The sequence below is a fragment of the Thunnus thynnus genome, chromosome 14 (assembly GCF_963924715.1).
Source record: "Thunnus thynnus chromosome 14, fThuThy2.1, whole genome shotgun sequence".
Taxonomy (NCBI): Eukaryota; Metazoa; Chordata; class Actinopteri; order Scombriformes; family Scombridae; genus Thunnus; species Thunnus thynnus.
The window spans coordinates 31,906,268-31,933,172 of record NC_089530.1 but is presented as its reverse complement, the minus strand read 5'-3'; the positions used below and the strand labels follow the sequence as shown (position 1 = coordinate 31,933,172).

General features: G+C 42.7%; 2 protein-coding genes across 3 annotated transcripts in view; one reads left to right on the top strand and one right to left on the bottom strand.

Annotated features, from left to right (window-relative positions):
• The window catches only part of LOC137197579 (scavenger receptor cysteine-rich type 1 protein M130-like), a 29,462-nt gene extending 9,151 nt beyond the window's left edge, over positions 1-20,311 (top strand). Inside the window, exons 5-14 of the mRNA XM_067611073.1 lie at positions 619-783; positions 1,244-1,390; positions 5,351-5,656; positions 5,751-6,032; positions 10,474-10,779; positions 10,874-11,155; positions 13,729-14,034; positions 14,129-14,410; positions 19,974-20,056; positions 20,177-20,311. Coding sequence (XP_067467174.1) covers positions 619-783; positions 1,244-1,390; positions 5,351-5,656; positions 5,751-6,032; positions 10,474-10,779; positions 10,874-11,155; positions 13,729-14,034; positions 14,129-14,410; positions 19,974-20,056; positions 20,177-20,296 — 2,279 coding nt within the window. The 3' untranslated portion in view covers positions 20,297-20,311. The remainder of the gene's footprint in view (positions 1-618; positions 784-1,243; positions 1,391-5,350; positions 5,657-5,750; positions 6,033-10,473; positions 10,780-10,873; positions 11,156-13,728; positions 14,035-14,128; positions 14,411-19,973; positions 20,057-20,176) is intronic.
• An 89-nt stretch (positions 20,312-20,400) lies between these two features.
• Positions 20,401-25,819, bottom strand: LOC137197541 (N-lysine methyltransferase KMT5A-A-like). 2 transcript variants are annotated; one of them, XR_010931464.1, is made up of 8 exons: positions 25,570-25,819; positions 25,315-25,471; positions 24,960-25,014; positions 24,824-24,889; positions 24,461-24,526; positions 22,461-22,520; positions 22,283-22,353; positions 20,401-20,479 (listed from the first exon to the last, which is right to left on the bottom strand). XR_010931464.1 is itself a non-coding variant. In XM_067611036.1 (7 exons), the coding sequence occupies exons 1-7, from the start codon at positions 25,685-25,687 to the stop codon at positions 20,452-20,454; spliced, it is 561 nt and encodes a 186-aa protein (XP_067467137.1). In that variant the 5' UTR covers positions 25,688-25,819; the 3' UTR covers positions 20,401-20,451. The 2 variants fall into 2 exon arrangements, 1 of the variants encoding a protein (XP_067467137.1); XM_067611036.1 differs by lacking the exon at positions 22,461-22,520.
• Between the last annotated feature and the right edge of the window lie 1,086 nt (positions 25,820-26,905).

The following is a 26,905-nucleotide window of genomic DNA, read 5'->3' as shown; positions in this document are numbered from 1 at the left end:
TGTGGAAAGCTGTAGGAGTCTCAGCAGCTCGCCCTGATGTTCATCATTGTGTGTAATAAACGTCTTTTACTGAATCCCTTGAATCTCTATAACAGAGCTGAGAGAACAAAGTTAGCCAGACACATAGAGACACAATGGCCACATTTATGGGAAATACATCAGGTTGAAATGAACCAGAATGTTCCTTTAATAATAATGTTATTGTAATAGTCTTATGATTATTAATATTGTCATATAACATTATTGTACAGTATCATGGTATAATGTTATATATCACAGACTGCTGATGCTGTTATAGTGATAGTGATTATAATAATTATAATAATACAAATAAAAGTCTCACAATAGAATTTGAAGCTCTGTGATTGGATGTTTCTGACTGAAATGCATCTTGGGAGTCGTAGTTAACTTCTCTCTTTCAGTTTTTATGTCTACAGGCTTCTAGCTTTGACTTTTTATCAAAGAACCAGATATTTTGTTACACAGGTGTTGAAGTGCTGCAGCTGTCAGTCACCTAACAGTCTATGAACAAAGTAACGGGACCTTTATGTCTGGAACAAGCAACACATGAAATAAAGTCTCTGTATCTTTTAAAGCCTCTTTATTTCTGTCATACAGGAAAAGCTCTGATAGACATCCGATATGAGTTCTTTAAACCCGATGCGGGAATGCGTTCAGACTCCCAAAAAATTCTCATCCTGATTACTGATGGAAAGTCTCGGGACGACGTATCCCTCCACTCACAGCACCTGAGAGACGACGGCATTGAGATCTACACTATTGGTGATTGACTTTCTCTCTCCAACTCTGAAACTACATTATTTTACCATGAAAGAATAACGTGACATTAATATGAATTAAACATGATATTTTGCTACAATGAAAACGTTAGTTAGTAAGACTCTTAAGATGATGTGTATGACTGCATTTATAGTTTATATCATTTAATGTCTTACATTATTAAATCAAGTCTTTTAATAATGGGCTGAAATGAATTAAACCAATCTGCTGCTCACAAGGAAGAAAGTAAATCTAAATATGTGGTGTGCTTTGGTAGTGATAATGAAGGACATATGATTTCTGTTTAATGGGATTAAAAATGCACAACCATCAGCATGTTCTGTCAATTCAGGTTTAATTAAGGAGCAGGAAGCAGCAGGAAACAATAATTTTATTACTTTTCCAACCAAATTGTTTTCTTATTTTAAGTTTTTATGGTTCAGTTTTAACATTTTTCTCTCAGGTGTAAAGAATGTAAACGAGGCTCAGCTGAGGAGCATCGCCTCAGATCCTGATGAAATTCACATGTTCAGTGTCATCGACTCCTCGTTCCTCCTGGACATCGTTGCCAACCTCACCATCAACCTCTGTAACAGTGCCAACAGCTCAGGTAGGCAAAGAGTCTGTTATCATCAAACAGTGATACATGTTAACACCACACTGATCTGCTGGTGTCAGAATTAATCTTTAGATATCAAGTTTTAAAAGCTGTTAAACATTTTGGATTCTTACAGTTAGATATAAAGTTATTTTACTGCTGGTTAGTTCTTTATTTTAATCTATCAGAATATTGTCAGACTCAGGTATGATAACAGAGAAAAGATCAGAAAATTCATATATAAAACCAACAATGTATATTTATTATGAAGCTTTATTTATTCAGGAGTCTCATTGAGATTATGGGGATGAAATCCAGTGTTTTTATAAAGCCTTTAGAAAGCCAGCCAGGGAGAACTTGTTGACACGTATTCACATAGTTGTTAATAATCCACAACTCCACAGAAGGGCAGAGATCCGTTCATTCATCTTTTGACCATCCAAAAGAAATCCGACTGAGCTTCTCTCAAACGGAGAACTTGGTAATATCCAACCTGTTGTTCTGTTACATTAACACAGTTCATACGTTTACACGGTCAAAAACCTGATTAGTTCAACTCTTAACTTTCTTCTGACTTTCTTCTAACGTAAGTGTCGTTTCTTAAAGCAAGCGTGAACTTTGTAACCTTCTACCCATGTGTAGTAACCACGTCTCAATATGAGCTCACTATTCAAACAAATTACTCATTTCAATAAACAAACATAATTCATGAGGTAATAAATATATTCTCTTCCTTGCAATAACATGAAATATAACAAAACTCAGTTCTACTTACAGTCAATTATGGCTCTTACAGACATCTGAGTCTGTTTGCAAGAGAGACCTGAGAACAGGTTACATATACACAGGATCACAATACGACAGTTCATTCACATCACAGTCACAAAATAATCATCATACATACTGACAGACACACGACGTAAAACAGTCACAAATATGATGAAGAACAGCAGCTAGTAAAACTAAAAGGTTCTCTAACTTTAACTGGGCGCTCACACCAAGAGATTGATGAGCAGCAGCAGGGGGCGCTCTGGTCACCAGCTGCTGCTCACTGCAGCCCTCTAGCGGTCATCAGCAGGGGGCGCTCTGGTCGCTGGCTGTTCACTGCAGCCCTCTAGCGGACATCGGCAGGGGGCGCTCTGGTCGCTGGCTGTTCACTGCAGCCCTCTAGCGGTCATCAGCAGGGGGCGCTCTGGTCACTGACTGCTCACTGCAGCCCTCTAGCAGTCATCAGCAGGGGGCGCTCTGGTCGCTGGCTGTTCACTGCAGCCCTCTAGCGGTAATCGGCAGGGGGCGCTCTGGTCGCTGGCTGTTCACTGCAGCCCTCTAGCGGTCATCAGCAGGGGGCGCTCTGGTCACTGACTGCTCACTGCAGCCCTCTAGCGGTCATCAGCAGGGGGCGCTCTGGTCACTGACTGCTCACTGCAGCCCTCTAGCAGTCATCAGCAGGGGGCGCTCTGGTCGCTGGCTGCTCACTGACGGCCCTCTAGTGGTCATCAGCAGGGGGCGCTCTGGTCGCTGGTTGCTCACTGCAGCCCTCTAGCGGTCGTCAGCAGGGGTCGTTCAAGCAGTGCTGCAGACATCACGTTCAGTTGTGGCACATATCATGTTCGTAGTAGAGCTATAGGATGATCATGTTTTCATGTTTCCACTTTATATTATTTAGGAAGAAAAATGTGTTTAGTATATTCCTGTCATTTAAAAAAAGGAAAATGCTGTTTTATTTTCAAAACCACATTGTTGGCTGAGTATCCTGTGGAATAAAGCATTATAGGCTCGTTATAGAATACATCTAGAACAATAATTGTAGAAATAGCCTAATATTAATACCGTAGTAAAAAATGTTTGCTACAAACTTTAGTACAGCGGTTGCTGTGGGTAGAAAATCAAATCCTGATCTGAGTTGGTTGCTGCTTATTTGCATAAAGTTAAACTCTGCTGAACTTCAGCTTGTAGCTCTTGGTGCTGACATCGTGCTGCTCGCTGCTGCCAAGGCGTCTGAAGCCCTTCGTCTCCAGCTTTCATTGGAAATGAACCACTGCCAGCTGCTTTTGTTACTTATGAATCTTTGGATGTGAGTGCACAGTAAGCTGTGTTGAAGTTCATTCCAGTAGTAAGGAAACTGGAAACCAGTCTTCCCCAGTTCAGAGCTTGTATTAGGAACTTTTAAAGCTAAACTGCTCTCTGATCTGGTGTCATGGTTTTCAGCTCTGAGCTCAACTAAAGATGTTAAATAACTTGGCAAAGAAAGCAAGGCCTTATAAATGAAGACAGTCTGCTGCTGCCTTCTAGATGCCAGTGACGACCATCCAACCTTTTCATATAACTCCATCATTTTTTATTACTAGTGGAGGCTAGCTGGCTGTGCTTCCCTCCAATCATCCTGCATCTAACACGCTAGCCTCCCAGCTGGCCCCGACTCTCCGTTTGGATCCAACCGGAGCACCGAGCCTCGGTTAGTTATTCAGGTTGGAAGAAGCAGCAGGTCTGTCGGGCAGCTGAGTGAAGTGCAGCCTGCAGAGGAAACACCGGGACCGTCAGGGTGAAACAGTCCAGGAGGAGCTGCTGTGTTCAGCTGCACAGATAGGAAACACCTCGGCTGACAGGATGTACCACTCTGTTTGAAAACATTTTTTCTTCTACATCTTTTTGGTTTATAACAGCAGGTGGCAACCAGCGTATCAGATGCATTACTGCCACCCTCTGCTTCAGACTGTGGACCAAAGATTAAATCCTGCACATTAATCCTGTCTGTCTAATAAACTCTAAGAAAACTACTGCTGCTCCCACTTGGCAGGTTCATTAATGCTTTAATTTTTTAAATGCTGAGCTCCTGAACTCCAGTCTTCCTTGGTTCTTCCTTCATATATCGTCTTTCTTAATGATACTTAGTAGAATCTATGATTGCATGTGTAATAGTCTCCTCAGCCAGGTGGAAAAACATTTGTACAGTTAATATCAGATATTGGCAAAACATCCAATATCATACATCCCTAAAACGCATATACAGCAGGATGTTTACAGCCGTCTGTGCAGATTACGCTTCACTAAATGCAACAGAAATAGACTTGAAGTGTAAAAAAACACAGGGGGTCTACATGTCACACTACAAGAGAAAGCAGGAGTAGTTTAGTAGTAGTTTTGAGTTACAATATACTGTATGTATATGATATTTAATCATTCACATTAACAGTGTAAACAGACCAGTTTGCTGCTCTCTGTCAGCTCAGTGTCAACATGATGATCAGATGTACTGACTTCAGACTAGTGATCAGTTTCTTTAGGATTTTATCAATACTACTACTCTCATCAATACTCCTTATCAGTCCAGTTCTTTATTGATACTGCTTGAAACAAGCAGAACCAAAACCCGATTTTACCATCCAATAATCTCACTCCTTGTTTACTTCAGGTACTGATAAAAGAACTGACCTTAAAAATATCTCAGGTTTTAACTGTTTAATACTGGATCCAATTCAGAACCAGGTTTCAGGGGGCATCCCTACCTCAGACCAGCTTTAACAATTACAGTTCACTGTAGTCTGAGCTGAGGTCTGATAGCATGAGCTGCTACTGCTGAAAGCAATAATCTGACAGAGGAAAACAGGAGGAGTCTAATTCAGATTAGCTGTAGCTTCATCCATTATTCTCCTGTGAACAGAGTTATGAGGGGGCGTGACTACCTTATAACAGAGAGACACCTCCTTTTAAAGTTGTACATATTTATTTCTGGTATCATGCATTGCTGTCCACCACAGTGTCGTTCTTCATGCTCCCACAAGATAGAGCCTGAGTAAGACATTTTCAAATCCTACAAATAGCTTGAAATATTTTCTATAAATAAAGACTTGAGTCAGGTATGAATGTGCTCTCTCTCTTTATCAGTTCTTACTTTCATATTCTATAAAGTTTTATTGGTATGAATGTTGCAGGTAAATATTCCCCAAACTAATGATGGTTCTCTCTCTCCAGACTCTGTCAGGCTGGTGAATGGGACTAGTCTGTGTTCAGGCAGACTGGAGGTGAAGTCTGAGCAGTCGTGGTCCTCAGTGTGTGAAGCTGACTTTGACCAGCAGGATGCAGAGGTGGTCTGTAGGGAGCTCGGCTGTGGGGCTCCTTCAGTCCTCCAGGGGGCGCTCTATGGAGAAGTGGAGGCTCCGATGTGGACCAAAGAGTTCCAGTGTGGAGGCCATGAGTCTGCTCTCCTGGACTGTGGAAGATCAGACTCAGCTAGAAGCACCTGCTCACCTGGCAAAGCTGTTGGACTCACCTGCTCAGGTAGAAGAGGAGCTGCAGCTTTGATTTGGCTTCATTTCTGTTCTAATGAAACTCACTTTATTCTTTTACTGATGACTCTCTTGTTTCTGTTCAGAGCCTGTCAGGTTGGTGGGAGGAGCCAGTCGCTGTGCAGGTAGACTGGAGGTGAAACGATCAGAGTGGAGACCAGTGAGTGACTTTTACTGGTCCCTGAAGGCAGCAGCAGTAGCCTGCAGAGATCTGGACTGTGGCTCTGCTGTTTCAACAGGAAGCAGAAATGAAGCCTCAGACAGATCTGTATGGTGGATCAAACCTGACTGTGTTCATTCTGGATCTGCACTGAGGGACTGTGCATCATCAGATTCCTCTTCCTCCATCGTGGAGCTCACCTGCTCAGGTAAGTCCATCAGTGACATCATCTATGACAGTAATATTTTCCTTCCTCTGTCACAGTGATAGTCAGTGGCAGTAGCGGACTGTGGGGTCTTGCACACACACACACACACGCACACACACACACACACACACACACACTCACACCTCTTTATACAGAGAAATGCATTATAGCCATAAAGACGCCTTTGCCTTTACTTTTTTACAGTGAGCCGGCATAAAGCCGCCTCCGTGTGAGCTTTTCATAGCGTAGCGGCGTTCTGGATTCAGAGGCGTGACGGAGATCAGACTGATCAGAGCTGTAAACTCTGCCATAAGCAAGTAAAGAGACGTTACTAGGACGAGGGGAGGACATTTCTCTTTGTTTGACAACATTAAAGTTAAGTTAGACTTTTCTGTCGGCTTCCCGACTCATTTTAAAAAAGACGAGAGAGAGAGAGAGAGAGAGAGCAGCTGTGGTCGAGTGAGCTAGAGAGTGAATGGAGAGAGGGAGCGCTAGTAACGTTAGTGAGGAAGCTGATGAATCAGATCATTAAAACGTTATTTTCTGATTGTTTCACAACGGTTACTTTCCAAAGCACAAACACACCTGCATCCCTGCACACCTCCTCAACCCTGCAGCTGTACGCCGCACCGCCTGATGTGGTCTGAATACGGGCTAAACAACAGCGTCAGCTCCCGATCCCGCCGTGCCGGCTGTCACACAGAACAGCGAGGCGGATTACAGGCGCAGTATTCCTGCTTTGAACGGGCTGTGTAAAAGAGGCTGAAGTGCACTCATCACCAACAACTATCATCTAAACAATATAAAAACTACGTCATTAAGAATAAGTCCATTACAAAATCACCTTCTGACACCTGTTAACAAATGTACTCAAAGCACCGGCTCAACAAGCTGAAACTATGCTAACCTGGTTATTTCTCCCACACATGCATTAGCTAAACTGCCAACCCGGTCTTCCGATGGTAAACGTTCACTCATGTTGCTCAACAAAAAGACAATAAAGGAAAGATTTTCTGAAAGATAGAAATTAGGCCATATTTCTCACAGCAGCAAAGTCGAGCATTACCAACAACAATCTTAATCACCTCTATAGATAATTAATACAGCAGGACTCACCAGTCACTGGAAAACAAAATCCATCCTCCGTTTCTTTCTGCAATGCCTGCCTGCGTGAGTCCTACGTGAGTCCTGCGTGAGTCCTGCGTGAGTCCTGTGCGAGTCCTACATGAGTCTTACGTGAGTCCTGCGCGAGTCCTGCGTGAGTCCTGCGTGAGTCCTGCGCGAGTCCTGCGTGAGTCTTGCGCGAGTCTTGCGCGAGTCCTGCGCGAGACCTGCGTGAGTCCTGCGTGAGTCCCGCGTGAGACCTCCGTGAGTCTTGCGCGAGTCCTGCGTGAGTCCCGCGTGAGACCTCCGTGAGTCCTGCGTGAGTACTGCGCGAGTCTTGCGCGAGTCCTGCGTGAGTCCTGCGTGAGTCCTGCGCGAGTCCTGCGCGAGTCCTGTAAGAGTCCTGCATGAGGCTTACGTGAGTCCTGCGTGAGTCCTGCGCGAGTCCTACGCGAGTCCTGCGCGAGTCCTACGCGAGTCCTGCGCGAGTCCTGTAAGAGTCCTGTAAGAGTCCTGCATGAGGCTTACGTCAGTCCTACGTGAGGCCTGCGTGAATCCTACGTGAGGCCTGCGTGAGGCCTGCGTGAGTCCTGCGTGAGTCCTGCGTGAGTCCTGCGTGAGTCCTACGTGAGTCCTACGTGAGTCCTGCATGAGTCCTGCGTGAGTCCTACGTGAGTCCTACGTGAGTCCTACATGAGTCTTACGTGAGTCCTGCGCGAGACCTGCGTGAGTCCTGCGTGAGTCCCGCGCGAGTCCTGCGTGAGTCTTGCGCGAGTCCTGCGTGAGTCCCGCGTGAGACCTCCGTGAGTCCTGCGTGAGTACTGCGCGAGTCTTGCGCGAGTCCTGCGTGAGTCCTGCGTGAGTCCTGCGCGAGTCCTGCGCGAGTCCTGTAAGAGTCCTGCATGAGGCTTACGTGAGTCCTGCGTGAGTCCTGCGCGAGTCCTACGCGAGTCCTGCGCGAGTCCTACGCGAGTCCTACGCGAGTCCTGCGCGAGTCCTGTAAGAGTCCTGCATGAGGCTTACGTCAGTCCTACGTGAGGCCTGCGTGAATCCTACGTGAGGCCTGCGTGAGGCCTGCATGAGGCCTACGTGAGTCCTGCGTGAGTCCTACGTGAGTCCTACGTGAGTCCTGCATGAGTCCTGCGTGAGTCCTGCGTGAGTCCTACGTGAGTCCTACGTGAGTCCTGCATGAGTCCTGCGTGAGTCCTGCGTGAGTCCTGCGTGAGGCAAAGGCAGAGGCAGACACATCCAGTTCTAGCTCCAGATACTGGGTTTATGGTTATGATAGTAACTGAAATCAAACTAAATATTTTTTAAAAATCACATAAATTATTTTATAACTAATTAAATAAAATTGTTTTAATAACCTTATAATTACTGATGTGTAATATTTTATGAACTAATAATGACACCTCTCATAAACGGTCGGGCCTGCAGAGAAGGTCCTGAAGGTCCTGACGGACCTCCTCTGGTCGCTGGTTTCCATTGGACTGAACTGTAAACTTATCCAGGACGACGGCATCCTAAAGGGTAGAGAAGTTAGCTTGTTCCTGGAGGCTCATTGCTTCAAACTGAGACAATCTGCAGCTTTAAGCAACCTGCTGTGGTTCACTCACACACCCTGCAGTTCTCCTGAGCAGCTCAGTCACATCCACCTTACAAGCAACAACTACATTACTAATTAATATACTTGTTGCTTGCTGCCTAAACAAATAAGCAACTGTTTGCTAACAAGTTCAATATATCAAGTTAAAAGCTGATGATATGTCAGTGTTGTGTTCACTACTTGTTTCTGATGGAAACTATTGTGCGTGCAGTGTTGTATGAATGTCTTATTAACATGTTGATCAGCTGTTTTCTGTCTGATCTGAAGGCAGCTGAGGATGTTAATCTGTTTCCTCCTCTGCTCTCTGACTCCTCTGTATTACACATGAATGTAGGAGTTCTCTGTGTTGTGTGATCACCTCTCACTGATCAACGTTCATTTATTTCAACCAAAGCCGTTTCTACTCAAACCAAATCTGCATCATATTCCATCTGCATATATATGACAACAAATTCTACTTTTTAATCATAAAAAACTTCATTTAAGGAATTTAGCTGCATTAACATCAAGATCAAAACAAACATCCAAACTATAAACAAAATAAAATATTTTGACCAAAATGTTTTGAATAAACTATAAATTGATGAACAAGAATAAACATAAAATTGAGTGTAATAAAGTGACACCAGCAAGATCAAGTCTGATCCCAAATCAGACAACTACAGTATTATTTTTAGGGCCTAATGAAACTAAAGGTGCAAATGAACTACAAAGAAATAACAAATTACACACAATTATCACTATGAAGATTAAAACAGAAGACTTTCAGTTATCATCATCATCATCACTGAAGGATAAGTCCTTTTGCAAACCATAGTGACAGTGCATCAAATATGTGTGTAAACGTTGTCCTTGATCTAGTGATGTCACTGTCAGACTGTCAGACTTGACCGACTCAGCCATCAACGTCAGTACGTCAACATGTGAGAATCTGATGATGACTGTGAAACTGGTTTGTTGTGAGCAGGGCTGTAGTGGTAAAAAAAGCTTGAGTAAACCCTACCTTACCTCAGCCACACCGTCTATATGCTCCTTAATATAGATCCATGTTTGTAATATAACTAAACAACTCAACTGACTTAAGAGGAACTCATTTCCTCAAACTTAAAGCCAAATCAAGACAACAGTTTGACTTCTAGATGAATCAGCATTTAGTGTTTATAACAGAAACTATCTGTCAGTTTTAGTGCTGTGTTTCCAACAGTTACTGAGGTCACCCACCTTTTAACAGCTGTAGAAATCATCATGTTAATAGAGTTGTTGTGTAGTGTTAGTGCCTGTATTCAAAGATCTGTTAGTCCTTTTATAGCAGGTTTTAATCTTGTGCTTTGACTTTTGTTTGTTAGGATGTCCTTTAGTTTACATTTGGATAACAGTTTGTGCTTTTAAAGATATTTTCAGAACAGTAATTCATCTACATACAGGTGGAAGTCAGACTTTACCAGTTTGTTCTGCCTCCTGCTTTAATGTGTTCATGTGTCTCCATCACCTGACGTCTGGGCTGCTTCTATGTGTTTCTCTTTCCCACAATGCTCCCACAAGATGGAGCATTGTAAGACAAGTTCAAATCCTACAAATAGCTTGAAATATTTCCTATAAATAAAGACTTGAGTCAGGTATGAATGTGCTCTCTCTCTTTATCAGTTCTTACTTTCATATTCTAAAAAGCTTTATTGGTATGAATGTTGCAGGTAAATATTCCCCAAACTAATGATGGTTCTCTCTCTCCAGACTCTGTCAGGCTGGTGAATGGGACTAGTCTGTGTTCAGGCAGACTGGAGGTGAAGTCTGAGCAGTCGTGGTCCTCAGTGTGTGAAGCTGACTTTGACCAGCAGGGTGCAGAGGTGGTCTGTAGGGAGCTCGGCTGTGGGGCTCCTTCAGTCCTCCAGGGGGCGCTCTATGGAGAAGTGGAGGCTCCGATGTGGACCAAAGAGTTCCAGTGTGGAGGCCATGAGTCTGCTCTCCTGGACTGTGGAAGATCAGACTCAGCTAGAAGCACCTGCTCACCTGGCAAAGCTGTTGGACTCACCTGCTCAGGTAGAAGAGGAGCTGCAGCTTTGATTTGGCTTCATTTCTGTTCTAATGAAACTCACTTTATTCTTTTACTGATGACTCTCTTGTTTCTGTTCAGAGCCTGTCAGGTTGGTGGGAGGAGCCAGCCGCTGTGCAGGTAGACTGGAGGTGAAACGATCAGAGTGGAGACCAGTGGATGACTTTTACTGGACCCTGAAGGCAGCAGCAGCAGCCTGCAGAGATCTGGACTGTGGCTCTGCTGTTTCAACAGGAAGCAGAAATGAAGCCTCAGTCAGATCTGTATGGAGGATCAATTCTGACTGTGTTCATTCTGGATCTACACTGAGGGAATGTGCATCATCATCTTCCTCTTCCTCCATTGTGGAGCTCACCTGCTCAGGTAAGTCCATCAGTGACATCATCTATAACAGTAATATTTTCCTTCCTCTGTCACAGTGATAGTCAGTGGCAGTAGCGGACTGTGGGGTCTTACACACACACACACACACACGCACACACACACACTCACACCTCTTTATACAGAGAAATGCATTATAGCCATAAAGACGCCTTTGCCTTTACTTTTTTACAGTGAGCCGGCATAAAACCGCCTCCGTGTGAGCTTTTCATAGCGTAGCGGCGTTCTGGATTCAGAGGCGTGACGGAGATCAGACTGATCAGAGCTGTAAACTCTGCCATAAGCAAGTAAAGAGACGTTACTAGGACGAGGGGAGGACATTTCTCTTTGTTTGACAACGTTAAAGTTAAGTTAAACTTTTCTGTCGGCTTCCTGACTCATTTTAAAAAAGACGAGAGAGAGAGAGAGAGAGCAGCTGTGGTCGAGTGAGCTAGAGAGTGAATGGAGAGAGGGAGCGCTAGTAACGTTAGTGAGGAAGCTGATGAATCAGATCATTAAAACGTTATTTTCTGATTGTTTCACAACGGTTACTTTCCAAAGCACAAACACACCTGCATCCCCGCACACCTCCTCAACCCTGCAGCTGTACGCCGCACCGCCTGATGTGGTCTGAATACGGGCTAAACAACAGCGTCAGCTCCCTGTCCCGCCGTGCCGGCTGTCACACAGAACAGCGAGGCGGATTACAGGCGCAGTATTCCCGCTTTGAACGGGCTGTGTAAAAGAGGCTGAAGTGCACTCATCACCAACAACTAACATCTAAACAATATAAAAACTACGTCATTAAGAATAAGTCCATTACAAAATCACCTTCTGACACCTGTTAACAAATGTACTCAAAGCACCGGCTCAACAAGCTGAAACTATGCTAACCTGGTTATTTCTCCCACACATGCATTAGCTAAACTGCCAACCCGGTCTTCCGATGGTAAACGTTCACTCATGTTGCTCAACAAAAAGACAATAAAGGAAAGATTTTCTGAAAGATAGAAATTAGGCCATATTTCTCACAGCAGCAAAGTCGAGCATTACCAACACCAATCTTAATCACCTCTATAGATAATTAATACAGCAGGACTCACCAGTCACTGGAAAACAAAATCCATCCTCCGTTCCTTTCTGCAATGCCTGCCTGCGCGAGTCCTACGTGAGTCCTGCGTGAGTCCCGCGTGAGTCCTGCGTGAGTCTTACGTGAGTCCCGCGCGAGTCCAGCGTGAGTCCTACGTGAGTCCTGCGTGAGTCCTACGTGAGTCCTGCGCAAGTCCTACGTGAGTCCTGCGCGAGTCCTGCGCGAGTCCCGCGCGAGTCCTACGTGAGTCCTGCGTGAGTCAAAATGCAGCAAAAATAAAATGCAGTTCAAAATAAAATATTTTGAACAAAATGTTTTGAATAAACTATAAATTGATGAACAAGAATAAACATAAAATTGAGTGTAATAAAGTGACACCAGCAAGATCAAGTCTGATCCCAAATCAGACAACTACAGTATTATTTTTAGGGCCTAATGAAACTAAAGGTGCAAATGAACTACAAAGAAATAACAAATTACACACAATTATCACTATGAAGATTAAAACAGAAGACTTTCAGTTATCATCATCATCATCACTGAAGGATAAGTCCTTTTGCAAACCATAGTGACAGTGCATCAAATATGTGTGTAAACGTTGTCCTTGATCTAGTGATGTCACTGTCAGACTGTCAGACTTGACCGACTCAGCCATCAACGTCAGTACGTCAACATGTGAGAATCTGATGATGACTGTGAAACTGGTTTGTTGTGAGCAGGGCTGTAGTGGTAAAAAAAAAGCTTGAGTAAACCCTACCTTACCTCAGCCACACCGTCTATATGCTCCTTAATATAGATCCATGTTTGTAATGTAACTAAACAACTCAACTGACTTAAGAGGAACTCATTTCCTCAAACTTAAAGCCAAATCAAGACAACAGTTTGACTTCTAGATGAATCAGCACTTAGTGTTTATAACAGAAACTATCTGTCAGTTTTAGTGCTGTGTTTCCAACAGTTACTGAGGTCACCCACCTTTTAACAGCTGTAGAAATCATCATGTTAATAGAGTTGTTGTGTAGTGTTAGTGCCTGTATTCAAAGATCTGTTAGTCCTTTTATAGCAGGTTTTAATCTTGTGCTTTGACTTTTGTTTGTTAGGATGTCCTTTAGTTTACATTTGGATAACAGTTTGTGCTTTTAAAGATATTTTCAGAACAGTAATTCATCTACATACAGGTGGAAGTCAGACTTTACCAGTTTGTTCTGCCTCCTGCTTTAATGTGTTCATGTGTCTCCATCACCTGATGTCTGGGCTGCTTCTATGTGTTTCTCTTTCCCACAATGCTCCCACAAGATGGAGCCTGAGTAAGACAAGTTCAAATCCTACAAATAGCTTGAAATATTTCCTATAAATAAAGACTTGAGTCAGGTATGAATGTGCTCTCTCTCTTTATCAGTTCTTACTTTCATATTCTAAAAAGCTTTATTGGTATGAATGTTGCAGGTAAATATTCCCCAAACTAATGATGGTTCTCTCTCTCCAGACTCTGTCAGGCTGGTGAATGGGACTAGTCTGTGTTCAGGCAGACTGGAGGTGAAGTCTGAGCAGTCGTGGTCCTCAGTGTGTGAAGCTGACTTTGACCAGCAGGATGCAGAGGTGGTCTGTAGGGAGTTCGGCTGTGGGGCTCCTTCAGTCCTCCAGGGGGCGCTCTATGGAGAAGTGGAGGCTCCGATGTGGACCAAAGAGTTCCAGTGTGGAGGCCATGAGTCTGCTCTCCTGGACTGTGGAAGATCAGACTCAGCTAGAAGCACCTGCTCACCTGGCAAAGCTGTTGGACTCACCTGCTCAGGTAGAAGAGGAGCTGCAGCTTTGATTTGGCTTCATTTCTGTTCTAATGAAACTCACTTTATTCTTTTACTGATGACTCTCTTGTTTCTGTTCAGAGCCTGTCAGGTTGGTGGGAGGAGCCAGTCGCTGTGCAGGTAGACTGGAGGTGAAACGATCAGAGTGGAGACCAGTGAGTGGCTCTTACTGGACCCTGAAGGAAGCAGCAGCAGCCTGCAGAGATCTGGACTGTGGCTCTGCTGTTTCAACAGGAAGCAGAAATGAAGCCTCAGACAGATCTGTATGGTGGATCAAACCTGACTGTGTTCATTCTGGATCTGCACTGAGGGACTGTGCATCATCATCTTCCTCTTCCTCCATCGTGGAGCTCACCTGCTCAGGTAAGTCCATCAGTGACATCATCTATGACAGTAATATTTTCCTTCCTCTGTCACAGTGATAGTCAGTGGCAGTAGCGGACTGTGGGGTCTTACACACACACACACACACACACACACACACACACACACACTCACACCTCTTTATACAGAGAAATGCATTATAGCCATAAAGACGCCTTTGCCTTTACTTTTTTACAGTGAGCCGGCATAAAGCCGCCTCCGTGTGAGCTTTTCATAGCGTAGCGGCGTTCTGGATTCAGAGGCGTGACGGAGATCAGACTGATCAGAGCTGTAAACTCTGCCATAAGCAAGTAAAGAGACGTTACTAGGACGAGGGGAGGACATTTCTCTTTGTTTGACAACATTAAAGTTAAGTTAGACTTTTCTGTCGGCTTCCCGACTCATTTTAAAAAAGACGAGAGAGAGAGAGAGAGAGAGAGCAGCTGTGGTCGAGTGAGCTAGAGAGTGAATGGAGAGAGGGAGCGCTAGTAACGTTAGTGAGGAAGCTGATGAATCAGATCATTAAAACGTTATTTTCTGATTGTTTCACAACGGTTACTTTCTAAAGCACAAACACACCTGCATCCCCACACACCTCCTCAACCCTGCAGCTGTACGCCGCACCGCCTGATGTGGTCTGAATACGGGCTAAACAACAGCGTCAGCTCCCGGTCCCGCCGTGCCGGCTGTCACACAGAACAGCGAGGCGGATTACAGGCGCAGTATTCCCGCTTTGAACGGGCTGTGTAAAAGAGGCTGAAGTGCACTCATCACCAACAACTAACATCTAAACAATATAAAAACTACGTCATTAAGAATAAGTCCATTACAAAATCACCTTCTGACACCTGTTAACAAATGTACTCAAAGCACCGGCTCAACAAGCTGAAACTATGCTAACCTGGTTATTTCTCCCACACATGCATTAGCTAAACTGCCAACCCGGTCTTCCGATGGTAAACGTTCACTCATGTTGCTCAACAAAAAGACAATAAAGGAAAGATTTTCTGAAAGATAGAAATTAGGCCATATTTCTCACAGCAGCAAAGTCCAGCATTACCAACAACAATCTTAATCACCTCTATAGATAATTAATACAGCAGGACTCACCAGTCACTGGAAAACAAAATCCATCCTCCGTTCCTTTCTGCAATGCCTGCCTGCGTGAGACCTGCGTGAGTCCTGCATGAGTCCTGCGTGAGTCCTGCGTGAGTCCTACGTGAGTCCTACGTGAGTCCTGCATGAGTCCTGCGTGAGTCCTGCGTGAGTCCTGCGTGAGTCCTGCGTGAGGCAGACACATCCAGTTCTAGCTCCAGATACTGGGTTTATGGTTATGATAGTAACTGAAATCAAACTAAATATTTTTTAAAAATCACATAAATTATTTTATAACTAATTAAATAAAATTGTTTTAATAACCTTATAATTACTGATGTGTAATATTTTATGAACTAATAATGACACCTCTCATAAACGGTCGGGCCTGCAGAGAAGGTCCTGAAGGTCCTGACGGACCTCCTCTGGTCGCTGGTTTCCATTGGACTGAACTGTAAACTTATCCAGGACGACGGCATCCTAAAGGGTAGAGAAGTTAGCTTGTTCCTGGAGGCTCATTGCTTCAAACTGAGACAATCTGCAGCTTTAAGCAACCTGCTGTGGTTCACTCACACACCCTGCAGTTCTCCTGAGCAGCTCAGTCACATCCACCTTACAAGCAACAACTACATTACTAATTAATATACTTGTTGCTTGCTGCCTAAACAAATAAGCAACTGTTTGCTAACAAGTTCAATATATCAAGTTAAAAGCTGATGATATGTCAGTGTTGTGTTCACTACTTGTTTCTGATGGAAACTATTGTGCGTGCAGTGTTGTATGAATGTCTTATTAACATGTTGATCAGCTGTTTTCTGTCTGATCTGAAGGCAGCTGAGGATGTTAATCTGTTTCCTCCTCTGCTCTCTGACTCCTCTGTATTACACATGAATGTAGGAGTTCTCTGTGTTGTGTGATCACCTCTCACTGATCAACGTTCATTTATTTCAACCAAAGCCGTTTCTACTCAAACCAAATCTGCATCATATTCCATCTGCATATATATGACAACAAATTCTACTTTTTACTCAAAAAACTTCATTTAAGGAATTTAGCTGCATTAACATCAAGATCAAAACAAACATCCAAACTATAAATAAAATAAAATATTTTGAACAAAACGTTTTGAATAAACTATAAAGTGATGAGCAGCAATAAACAAAATTCTTCAGTCAGTTCTTTACTTTCTCCTTGTTTTTCTTTCAACACCATTAACGTTACATCCTGTGATTCTTCATCACTTCTGTCTCGTCTCTCCTGATTCCTTCACTCAGTCTGGAAATGTAAAAAGCTTCCTCTTAAGAGTCTGACAGAGCATGAAGCAGAACTTTAACTTGTACGGCGTTAATTACACTAATTGTGGACAAACGACACACGGTGTGAATACATCAGCAGTCAAGCTATCAATCTACATCAGCTATCAGCTACATTAACATTACTGTAATGTAAATGTTGGGACGGGCAGTAGTGCTGGTTATTAGCAATAATTATTAGCAATAACTATTAGCAATAATTCATAATTATCATAGATAATTATGAATTATGAAAATAAGATATTGTTAACCTTAATCAATAATTCGGGGACCAACTGTTGGATCTGTGAGGAACACAGTTGATTATTTGCAATAATTATCAATTATCAAGGAAAATTAACTAATTATGACCCTAATTAATAGAATTATTTTATATGAATTAACAAATACGGGGCACCACCCGGAAAATGGGACCAATAACCAAACAAGGTAGTCTCATAAAAGGAGTTCACCTAGAATGTTAATATCTGAGAGATATCAACGTTCAAGGATGAACAAAGAAGGGTGAATTCGAGCTCTGACTCCTTCAATCAGCCACTTTTCACAATATTACACACAATAATGACAGAAGAACTTCTCTTTAAAGACATAACAGTGTTTATTAAACTTAGCAAAATTAACAAGGTTAACAAATGCTTCATTCAATAAACAGCTATTCTAAAATCTAATCCTACCAAAACAAAACACCAACAGCTATGTACAGGGTTGGTCACATGCAGGGAAATGCGTGTGTGTGTGTGTGTGTGTGTGTGTGTGTGTGTCAAGATGGCGACGGGGCCTGACGTGATGACGTCGTCGGTCTGCGACGCGGACGTGACTATGGAAGGAAGTCACGTCGCGCGAGAACCGGATGGCGGAAGTATGGCGGTGTCTTGGTTAGACAGAAGCAAGACGGCGCCGCCTGGTGGATGGCGTCTCGCACTCACATTGTCCGACGTTATCTGACCATCAGATGTGCAAAAGGATGTCGGTGCGCGCATGTGTGTGTGTGTGCGTGCGTGTGTATGTGTTAGTCAGAAGAGAGAGGGAAGAAGGAGAGAAAGCGATCGTGAGAGGAAGAGAAACGGTTCCTTTGTCCACAGACAGCGTGTGTACGGACGGCAGTCTGTAACACACGTTGTCTGGTTTCTAATCGACAAAGCAACTTACTTCCTGACTCACGATGACACAAACACAGCAGTAGTCCCGAGCGGGACAAACACAAGACAGTCTAGCGTGGTGAACACAACTAAACAAGCAGCAAACTTAAAATACTCCTCAGAGTAAAGCAGGAAAAATGGACGCGGCGGTCCGTCAACAACACAACAAGAACAATAGCAATAAAGCTAAAAGCTAAACAACAGCAACTGATGCTGTTGTTCAGCATCAGTTGCTAACACTGCCTCTGCCCAGACTTATGCCTCTTACTTGATCGCTTCAGAAAGCGAGCAGGGTTTGTGTGTAGTCCGTCTTTATGTCCGGCTTTGTCCTGGGCTCGGATGCAGACGGTGGCTGTTCTCGCACGGTCAGTGAAAAGCACGGCAGCTGGCTCTCAGCGGCGTGGCGGAGAGAACAGCAGAGTCGACTCGGTGAAGAAGTTTCTTCCGTCTCGAGGGAATTTGAGGACGCCGGTTGCAGCAGCGGTCTCTCTCGGATCCGGGAATGTGTTCGGGTGAACACGGGCGAAGTCTCGTCTCGTCCGGCGAGGGGAGTCTTCGATGAGGGGAAAACACGTGTGTGGGGTACCCCCTTTAGTCAGCTGACTCACAGAGGATCAGGAGTTACCCCTAGCTCAGTGACATGGGAAAGGCGTGTGCTTCAGGGCCCGTTCAGTTTTTAAAGGGGCGGTGATGTCATGGCTGCATCATCAGGACGCTCCGCTGTGCAGGAGCGTCTCCGCCAATGAGGCAGTATGTTGACTGTTCCCTGCTGAGGTGTGAAAATTGCAAATCATCCTTGGAAATGGAGTTTGCAATGGACTCCCATTGTCTGTAAGCAGCATTTTGGCGCTATTCCTTTGTCTCAGGGGAAACAAAGGAACAAGCACCTCGTGGTCAGGCCTCACAGGTTACATGTAGGCCTTCTCTGTAGGCCCTCATGGTTTGAGGCCCAACATAAAGCAGCAGCAGATAAACTGGACACTTAAACAACACTAATGTCAATTTATAAAACTTCTGCTTCACTGAAGAGTTTTTCTAGCTTCTTACTTTGTTGTCTTTTGTCTGACAGATTATTATTTGATGCTGCACATGTCAGTTAATGTCATATATGATCCTCTGAACTCTGATTCATTCGTCTGTCTCATGAAAGCGGCTCCAGTCTGCCTGCTAGCTTCAGCATGGAGGGTTCGTTTGTTTTAACACCAGCGCAGCAGGAGTGGGTGGTGGTTTGTTGGTCCATGTTAACAGTAACAGACGTCTCCATGTCTCGTAAAAGGACACAATGTTCCAACAGAATACAAAACAAGCGCTCCTAGAAGCTCCAACAGAAACTGTGGTAGGAAGCCAGTCTGAGCTAACAGCTGTAAAGTGATGGAAAGGTAAGCTGAAGCAGAGTGTGAAGCTCAGTAGAACTGAGACGTCACACTGACTTTGTTTCCATGTTTGTAAAACATGATAAAAAGTCATCAGGCAGCAGGACCGACCCAGCGACCTACAGAGAGCTGAGGCAGAATCTGATGAAGGAACTGTAAACTGTTTCCTTCCCGGCTTCTTTAATGTTATTGAACCATAACAACTGTGTTGTAGTGAAAAGTAAAAGACAGCATACGAGTCAGTGAAGCCAGATAAGCACTATAATGATAATAAACAGGACTTTACATGATGAGCTGAATGTCATCAGGAGAACTCAGAGCTTCACCAGGATCACATTTGATTTAACTGCATGTAAAGATGTTGATTGTTAACAATCAGTTGAATCATTTCAACCAGACAGGAGCTTTAAGGAGACAATCAGCAGACTTTCATTCATTCTTTCAAACCGGCTGTAAACACATGAGTTGTTTTTGTCCAACATCATCAGCATACAGAGGAGATCAGATGAACTTATAATCAACAAGCTGCTTCACACTTCAGTGATTTTAGGAGATTTAACGTCACTAAAGTTTCTGTTTGATGGGAGCTGTTGTTCTCATGATGTCATGTGATCTAATGTGATGACTGAATGTGTCTCGTCAGATCCAACAGTTCATATCATCACATTGGTCGTCCTGCCGGTGACTCTGCTGTTGGTCGTCGCTGTCGTCGTTTTCATCCTGAAGGTACTGAACACATGTTTGTTGTTTAGAGGACTGGTTGAAATGAAGCACTCAGCCTGTTTATATTGAACTGAAGAGAGGAGTGATGCAGTAACTTAGATCTGTGTTGTCATGTCTCTCCAGGCCAGCAGGGGGCAGAAGTCAGACCCACAGGAGAACATTGAGCTGGATTCTTATAACCTCGGTGTTTCCAGAGCTGAAGGAGAGCCGGCTGAAGAGGAAGGAGCTCAGGGAGCAGAGTAGGACCTCCAAGGAGCCACAAACCACTGAAGAAGAAAATCATCTTTGGTTTCATCTCTCCTCTCAGTCTCAGCCAGGTTTTTGCAGCCCAGTACGGCGAGGAATGACGTCCATACTAGTCGATTCCACAGCTTTTGATTTACATCCAGCAGCAACGCTCAGTGCCACAACAGGAAGTAGCGAGACCTTTATTAAGACCAGTAGAAGAAGAGCAGAGAGGAGATCTGATTGGACCATTTGTAACATAATTATCTGTATATAGTTATATTTTATCATCATTAACTTCTCTCATGTGAACAGCTGTAACTGTTTTTACTTAAAGATTTTGATGAATCCAGAGTTTTATGGTCTCATCTGGATAAATGTTGAGTCAACAAATCATTTAAAAATCCATCCAGATGTTTGATGAGTTTATATCTTTTTTCTTCACTGTCTTTTATATACTATAAACTACTTATTCAGCTGAAATGTGTTATTGCTTCTTTTAAGAATATTTGCTTTTTGAGTTAAAGTAACTGAATAAAATAAAAAGTTATTGAGTGAAATCAAATGTTTTATCTTTGTTTTGTTGTTTTTATGAAAAAAATCTGATGTTTGACAGAATTTAAAGCACATGTGTTTCTGCTGAATGTTCACTCATTTATTATATGTGACAGTTTCATGCTAATAAATCAGTTTCTAATGTATCAATAACACTTTTACACTTGTTTTATTTTGAATGTCAGACCCCCAAATATAATTAGCATTTCCATGATATTCTGGTCAGTTTAGTGCACCTCTCCCTCTCTACACTGAAAATCAAATTATACAATTATTGTTTGATTTGTGACAATAAAAGAAAAAGACAGAAACAAAGTGTTAAACTGCACTTATAAGGACACAATCAGATGTGTTGATGTCTGACTGTTGATGCTGCAGTTTGACTTCCAGCTCAGCTGATACAACACATGACACCTGTGTGATGTCACTGATGTCAGGTGAGTCCATCATGAGAGAATCCAGAGCGAAACACACAGGAGACAAAGTGAACACATCAGATCACATCAGCTTTCTGCTCGGCTTCTCATTTACTGTCAGCGTGCAGCAGATAATGATTCACATCAGGGTTTCAAACCTCCACCAAACGCTCTGTTGAAAGCAGTTAGTTTGACTTTAAAGTGTGTTTAGTTGCAGCAGCAGACTGAAGGAAACATCTTAACCAGCAGAGTGTGAAGAGAAAACCAACCAAAACCTTCTCACACAGTGACGTTCTCTCCTTCTGCAGCCAACAACATCCAAAGCAACTTGAGACAGTTTGACTTTCTGTGTCCTCTTTGTTCATTTGTATTATTTTGTTAGAAGTGTCGGCCAGGTCTCTCTCCTCACATTTAACATTTGTCACTCAGGTTTTGTTTGTTTTGTGTTTTTTTTTAAATGTATAAGTCAAACCTCAGAAAAAGATGCACATAAAGCAGAATGTACAGTCTTTGTACCTTCATCTCAATTGATTTCCTGTTCTGAAGCACAGGGTTTATATAGAATACAGAATGTAGAAATAGAATTTATTTAAAAAAGGCTCGAAATTCTTTTTTTTATTTGCAAGTTTCATTTTTCTTGATAAGGTGTCTCCTGTAGGGTTAATATAAACCCTAATCCTTCAACATTACTAACAACAGCTACAATATTAACAGTTCAGTTATACGTCGGCTGTGTCTATAAATAAGCACAGACACAGTGGTCTGCCTACAGTATGCTTAGCAATCTCCCAACTATTTTATTAAACTTAACAGCCTCCCGTGTAATTTGTCAAACTCTAAACTTTTCCAACTTCAACATGAATTGGCTGCAAAATGATCGCAAGTCCTCTGTTAATATATCAAATCCACTAATCTGTCAACAGCAGCCTCGTCCAAAAACTATAGACTTCAGATCATTTATCATCATTGATGAACCTGACAGAGAAGATTGTCATTTTTAAACAGTACTTTGCCTTAAATATCATCACAATACCTGCTAGTTTTCCCTTTAGCGAGGTGCATGAAGTCCCGCTGCAGAGAATGACTGACATCCTCACTGACGACCTGCATGATGAGACGACAGATTACATTTTCATTTTTATTTTGACCCCATAACAGCGTGTTGACATGTAAATATAAATGCAACAGACAGGGGGCGCTGTTTCACTTACTGCATTTGAATACTGTCCACCGTACAGCAGGTTACGTCTTTAAAGATGAAAGTTCAAATGCTGTTTTCATTTTCAAATTGAAGAAAAATGCATTTTAATTTTAATTGTGAGGTAAATATTGATGTATAAATGGAAAATCAGGTTACATTGTTTATATTGTATTTTAATTTTCAAATTTGAATAACATTTGAATATTGTCCACAGTACAGCAAGTACAACTTTGAAAAATTAAATGTTAAACAACTTTTCCGTTTTCATTTTAGTACAGTTCAGAGGGAAATATTGTACTTTCTACTCCACTACATTTATTTGACAGCTTTAGTTACTTTTCAGATGAAGATTTGACACAATGGATAATATAACAAGCTTTTAAAATACAACACATTGTTAAAGATGAAACCAGTGGTTTCCAACCTTTTTGGCTTTTGACGTCTTACAAAAAGCAGTGTGTAGTCGGGGTCACATTTCACATGTCTATGAGTTGTTAACAGCTCCACCAAATAGTGATTTTTCCCTCTAAACTTCTCACATGCTTTCATTTCAATAAATGTTCAAATGATCCAATATCTCAGCAAAAATCAAAGATTAGAGAAAAAGTCCAAAAACTGAAAACAGATTTGTGTATCAGAACTTTGTTTTTTCTTCTTTCCTCTCCCATTAATCATCTCACCACCCCTCAGATTTATCTGCTGACCCTTTGGAGGGGCCCGACCCCTAGGTTGGGAACCACTGGACAGATTTACACGTGTGTGTGTGTGTGTGTGTGTGTGTGTGTGTGTGTGTGTGTGTGTGTAGGAGTGTGTGTTTAGGAGTGTGTGTGTGTGTGTGTGTTGGAGTGTGTGTTTAGGAGTGTGTGTGTGTGTGTAGGAGTGTGTGTTTAGGAGTGTGTGTGTGTGTGTGTGTGTGTGTGTGTTGGAGTGTGTGTTTAGGAGTGTGTGTGTGTGTGTGTGTGTGTGTGTGTGTGGGAGTGTGTGTGGATGGAAGCAGATCTCAGCTATCGTGAGGAAAAGTGCTGCTTGCTTTTATTTCCAGAGAGACGTGGGGTGCATCTTTATTCGCCGGCCGCCGTCTGACTTCAACAAATAAAATACAACCCACTGTCTCACACGTGACGTTGAGCGAACACAAAGTGCTCCAAGCAGCTGGATGAACACTGATGAGTTTAGTGTGGTAAACACAACCAAACAAAGCAGTAAACAACAGTAACAACAACAACTCATCTCTGTGCAGCCTCTCGTGTGGCTTTAGGAAGCCAGCAGGGTGTGTTTCAGTCTGTCTTTCGGGTCCGGCTCGGTCTCTCTGGTCCCTCTGGTTCCTCTGGTTCCTCTCACTCTGTCGGCGGGTTCATGGCAGCTGATCCTCGGTGGAGTTGCAGGAAAACAGTGGAGTCGAGTCACTTAAAGGCAAGTGAGGCATATAGGTTATCCTTCATCCTTCTTCTGCGTTGGGTTGCACAGCGGTTTTCTTCAGATCTGGTAATGTGCTCTACTCGTCCAGCAAGGTTGAGATTGTGCCGCCTGGTTGCAGTTAAGTACGTACGGGAGTTACTTCCTTTCATTAGCTGTGCGAACAACTGGAAGTACAGTTTGGGAGCGTCGCCAGTGTTTATACTCTCTGTGACATCACGACTGGGAGGGAAATCCCCATGTGTTTCCTGCTGGTCTCGTCCAACTGGAGCCGAGAATTTGACTGCCTGGTTTCACACTTATGTGTGAGTTTAGCAAAGAATGATGGGAGTTGGAGTCCATTTGGACTCCTTTTATTCGACTTGGTGCCTTTCTTTGCTATCAGACTTTGTGACTGTGTGCAGGCCTCCTTTGTCTCATGCACATGAAGTATGAGGCCCAACATTTACCTTCATTTCCTGGAAAATTAACTAAACCCCCTAACTCTAACCCCAACCCCCAACCCCTAACCCTCCTGTCAACTTCCAGTCAAAACTGGTTTGCTAGTGAAAGAAATCTGATATCAATATCTACATTCAATAGAAATGACGTCACCTGTTTAACATCTTTGGTGCAGTCAGATGCCCAGGCTGCATGGTGAGGATGTGCTTCAGTTGAAACCTTGTGTAGAGAAAGGGATAAAATATCAATAAATAACCAGTAAGACACAATAAGACTGTACCTGTTGATACATAGTGAGTTAACAACACAATTATCTCTACAGGAGAATGATAGGAGTAAACTATTACTAGGGAAACTCAAGTTCATGTAAAAATACTTGGTGACTGACCAAAGCTCTATTCATTATTACTCTACACGGTGCACCTGTTTTGTTTATTTTGTGAAAATACTGTGAAATTACGGTAGACTCAAACAGCAACTTGTTAGCTCTTTGTGAAAATGAAGTTCTGTCTGTACCTTTAATCTCCATGGCCAGTCTGAATCTCCATAGTTGTAGGTTATCTCTTCCCCTGGCCTGATGTCCTTGATTGCAAATAAACAGATGAGGCTTTCTATCCACAGTGATGATCCTCATTCTGCTGTTTGGGCTTACATGATCATCGTTGACGAGTCTCCCTAGGGAGTCGTCCTCTCTGGCTGCATCAATACTGAAATTACAAAAAATTCTGATTACAAAATGTAAAAGTATAATGACAGAAGCACACTATACTGAATGAATAAATAAATCACCACCACCTCTACTACTACTACTACTATTACTACTACTATTATTACTACTACTACTATTATTACTACTACTACTATTACTGCTACTACTACTACTACTACTATTACTGCTACTACTGCCACTACTAACATCAAGTTAGTACAAAATGGCAGAGTTTGTTTTTCTGGGTGAAATTAAACTTACAAAAAATACTGTAAATTAAGTATGACAACACTTGTACCATAGTTTTTTCCCATTGTAGAGAAATTCAAACATGAAAACCTTCAGGGCATCGTGGTACAGTCTTAGCCTGTTTTCATGTTCCTGTTTGATTTCCAATCGATATTCAATAAGAAAGTCTCCCTTCTGAAAGTGGCGGCAACTGAACACTCCTCGACCTAACGAAGAACAGAAGATGTGTCAGAAATATGCAGAGATTAAAGCAATAATTAAAAGTATACCTGTGCTAAAGAATTTTTAACAAATGGCAACTCACCTTTAAATGAATTAATATATTTTATATTGAATCCATCCTCGTCCTTGCCCAAGGATGAAAAATATGCTGCCTCTTCTTTAGGTTTAATCTTCACTCTCTGTGGCCTTATTGCTGACATCTCAAGCTAAGATGATGATGACTTCAGTAAAGATATAGAAAAAAATCTGATCAGTTTACCTATCATAGTTTGTTAACAACTTACTGCAGACCTATTTTACAGTTGACTTTCAGTCTTTTAAGTGTCTGTGTAGGAAATGTGCCAAGCAAATAGATATGCTATACAAATAAATTTGCCTTGCCTTACTAGTAAGCCATATGTCAGACTCGGGGAAGCAGGAGTGGACCCAAACGCAGAGGCCGGAATGCAGATATGATGAAAAACTCTCCTTTAATTGTGGATGGTCATGAACAGTCAAACAGAGCAGAACAGAACTAGCAGATGCAACAACACAAAACGATCCAACAAGGACTGAACAGAAAACCAGAACTTAAAAAGAAACTGAACTAACAAGGAGATGAGGTGCAGGTGGGGAGATGGGTGGAGAACTCAAGAGAGGGGAGTGAACATACAGGGAGCTGATTGGCTGAGGACACACAGGGAGCGGGGCAGGGCTGACGAGGCTAAGACAGGGCAGGTGTGGAGGAGCACATGAACATACAAGGGAAACAGAACAAAAACCCAGAAAACAAACTCAATGCCATCTACACTAACCCATCCAAAACCAACCACAAACACAAACCCAAGCACACAACCCAACAAACCAATGACGCAGTCCTCCAAAACCCACCACCCAACCCATACAAGAAAACCCCCATGAACCGAAGGACCAAACAGAAGTGCAAAACCAGGAGACCCCAAAGAACACAACACAAGACCAAAAAACACCCAAAGTCCAGGCAAGATGTGACACCATACTGGTGAACAAGCACATAGTTTTGAACCTAGACTAAATTAAGTCAAGGGTCAAAGTGTAAATGCCCTGAAAAGGCAGTATATGTGTCAAAGATGTGTGGACACAAACTTTCCTCTGGTCATGTATTATAATGACTGAGCACTACACAACTAGATAACATTACAATCAATACTGTACATACATAGTATACTAGTTCTGTACATACTAGTACAGGTGTCACAAGACAGCTCTCCTAAATGTTTGCAGTATTGTGTAACAAACACTAATAAACTTTACTGAAATGCTTATATTAAACAGGATAATATATATATACATATATATTTGTGTGTGTATTCATGGATTATTGTTATGGATTATTATTACCATGGATTCATAATTCACAAACTAAAGTGTGATAACTTCGCTCATGTCTAGTACTGATA

Excerpts from the sequence above, each read along its gene's own strand:
- LOC137197541 (XM_067611036.1), bottom strand. The coding sequence starts at position 25,687 with ATGTCAGCAATAAGGCCACAGAGAGTGAAGATTAAACCTAAAGAAGAG. Across the intron at positions 25,015-25,314 it reads TACAATGGGAAAAAACTATG|TATTGATGCAGCCAGAGAGG; the intron begins GTACAAGTGTTG and ends TTGTAATTTCAG. Across the intron at positions 22,354-24,460 it reads GCACCAAAGATGTTAAACAG|GTCGTCAGTGAGGATGTCAG; the intron begins GTGACGTCATTT and ends CTCATCATGCAG.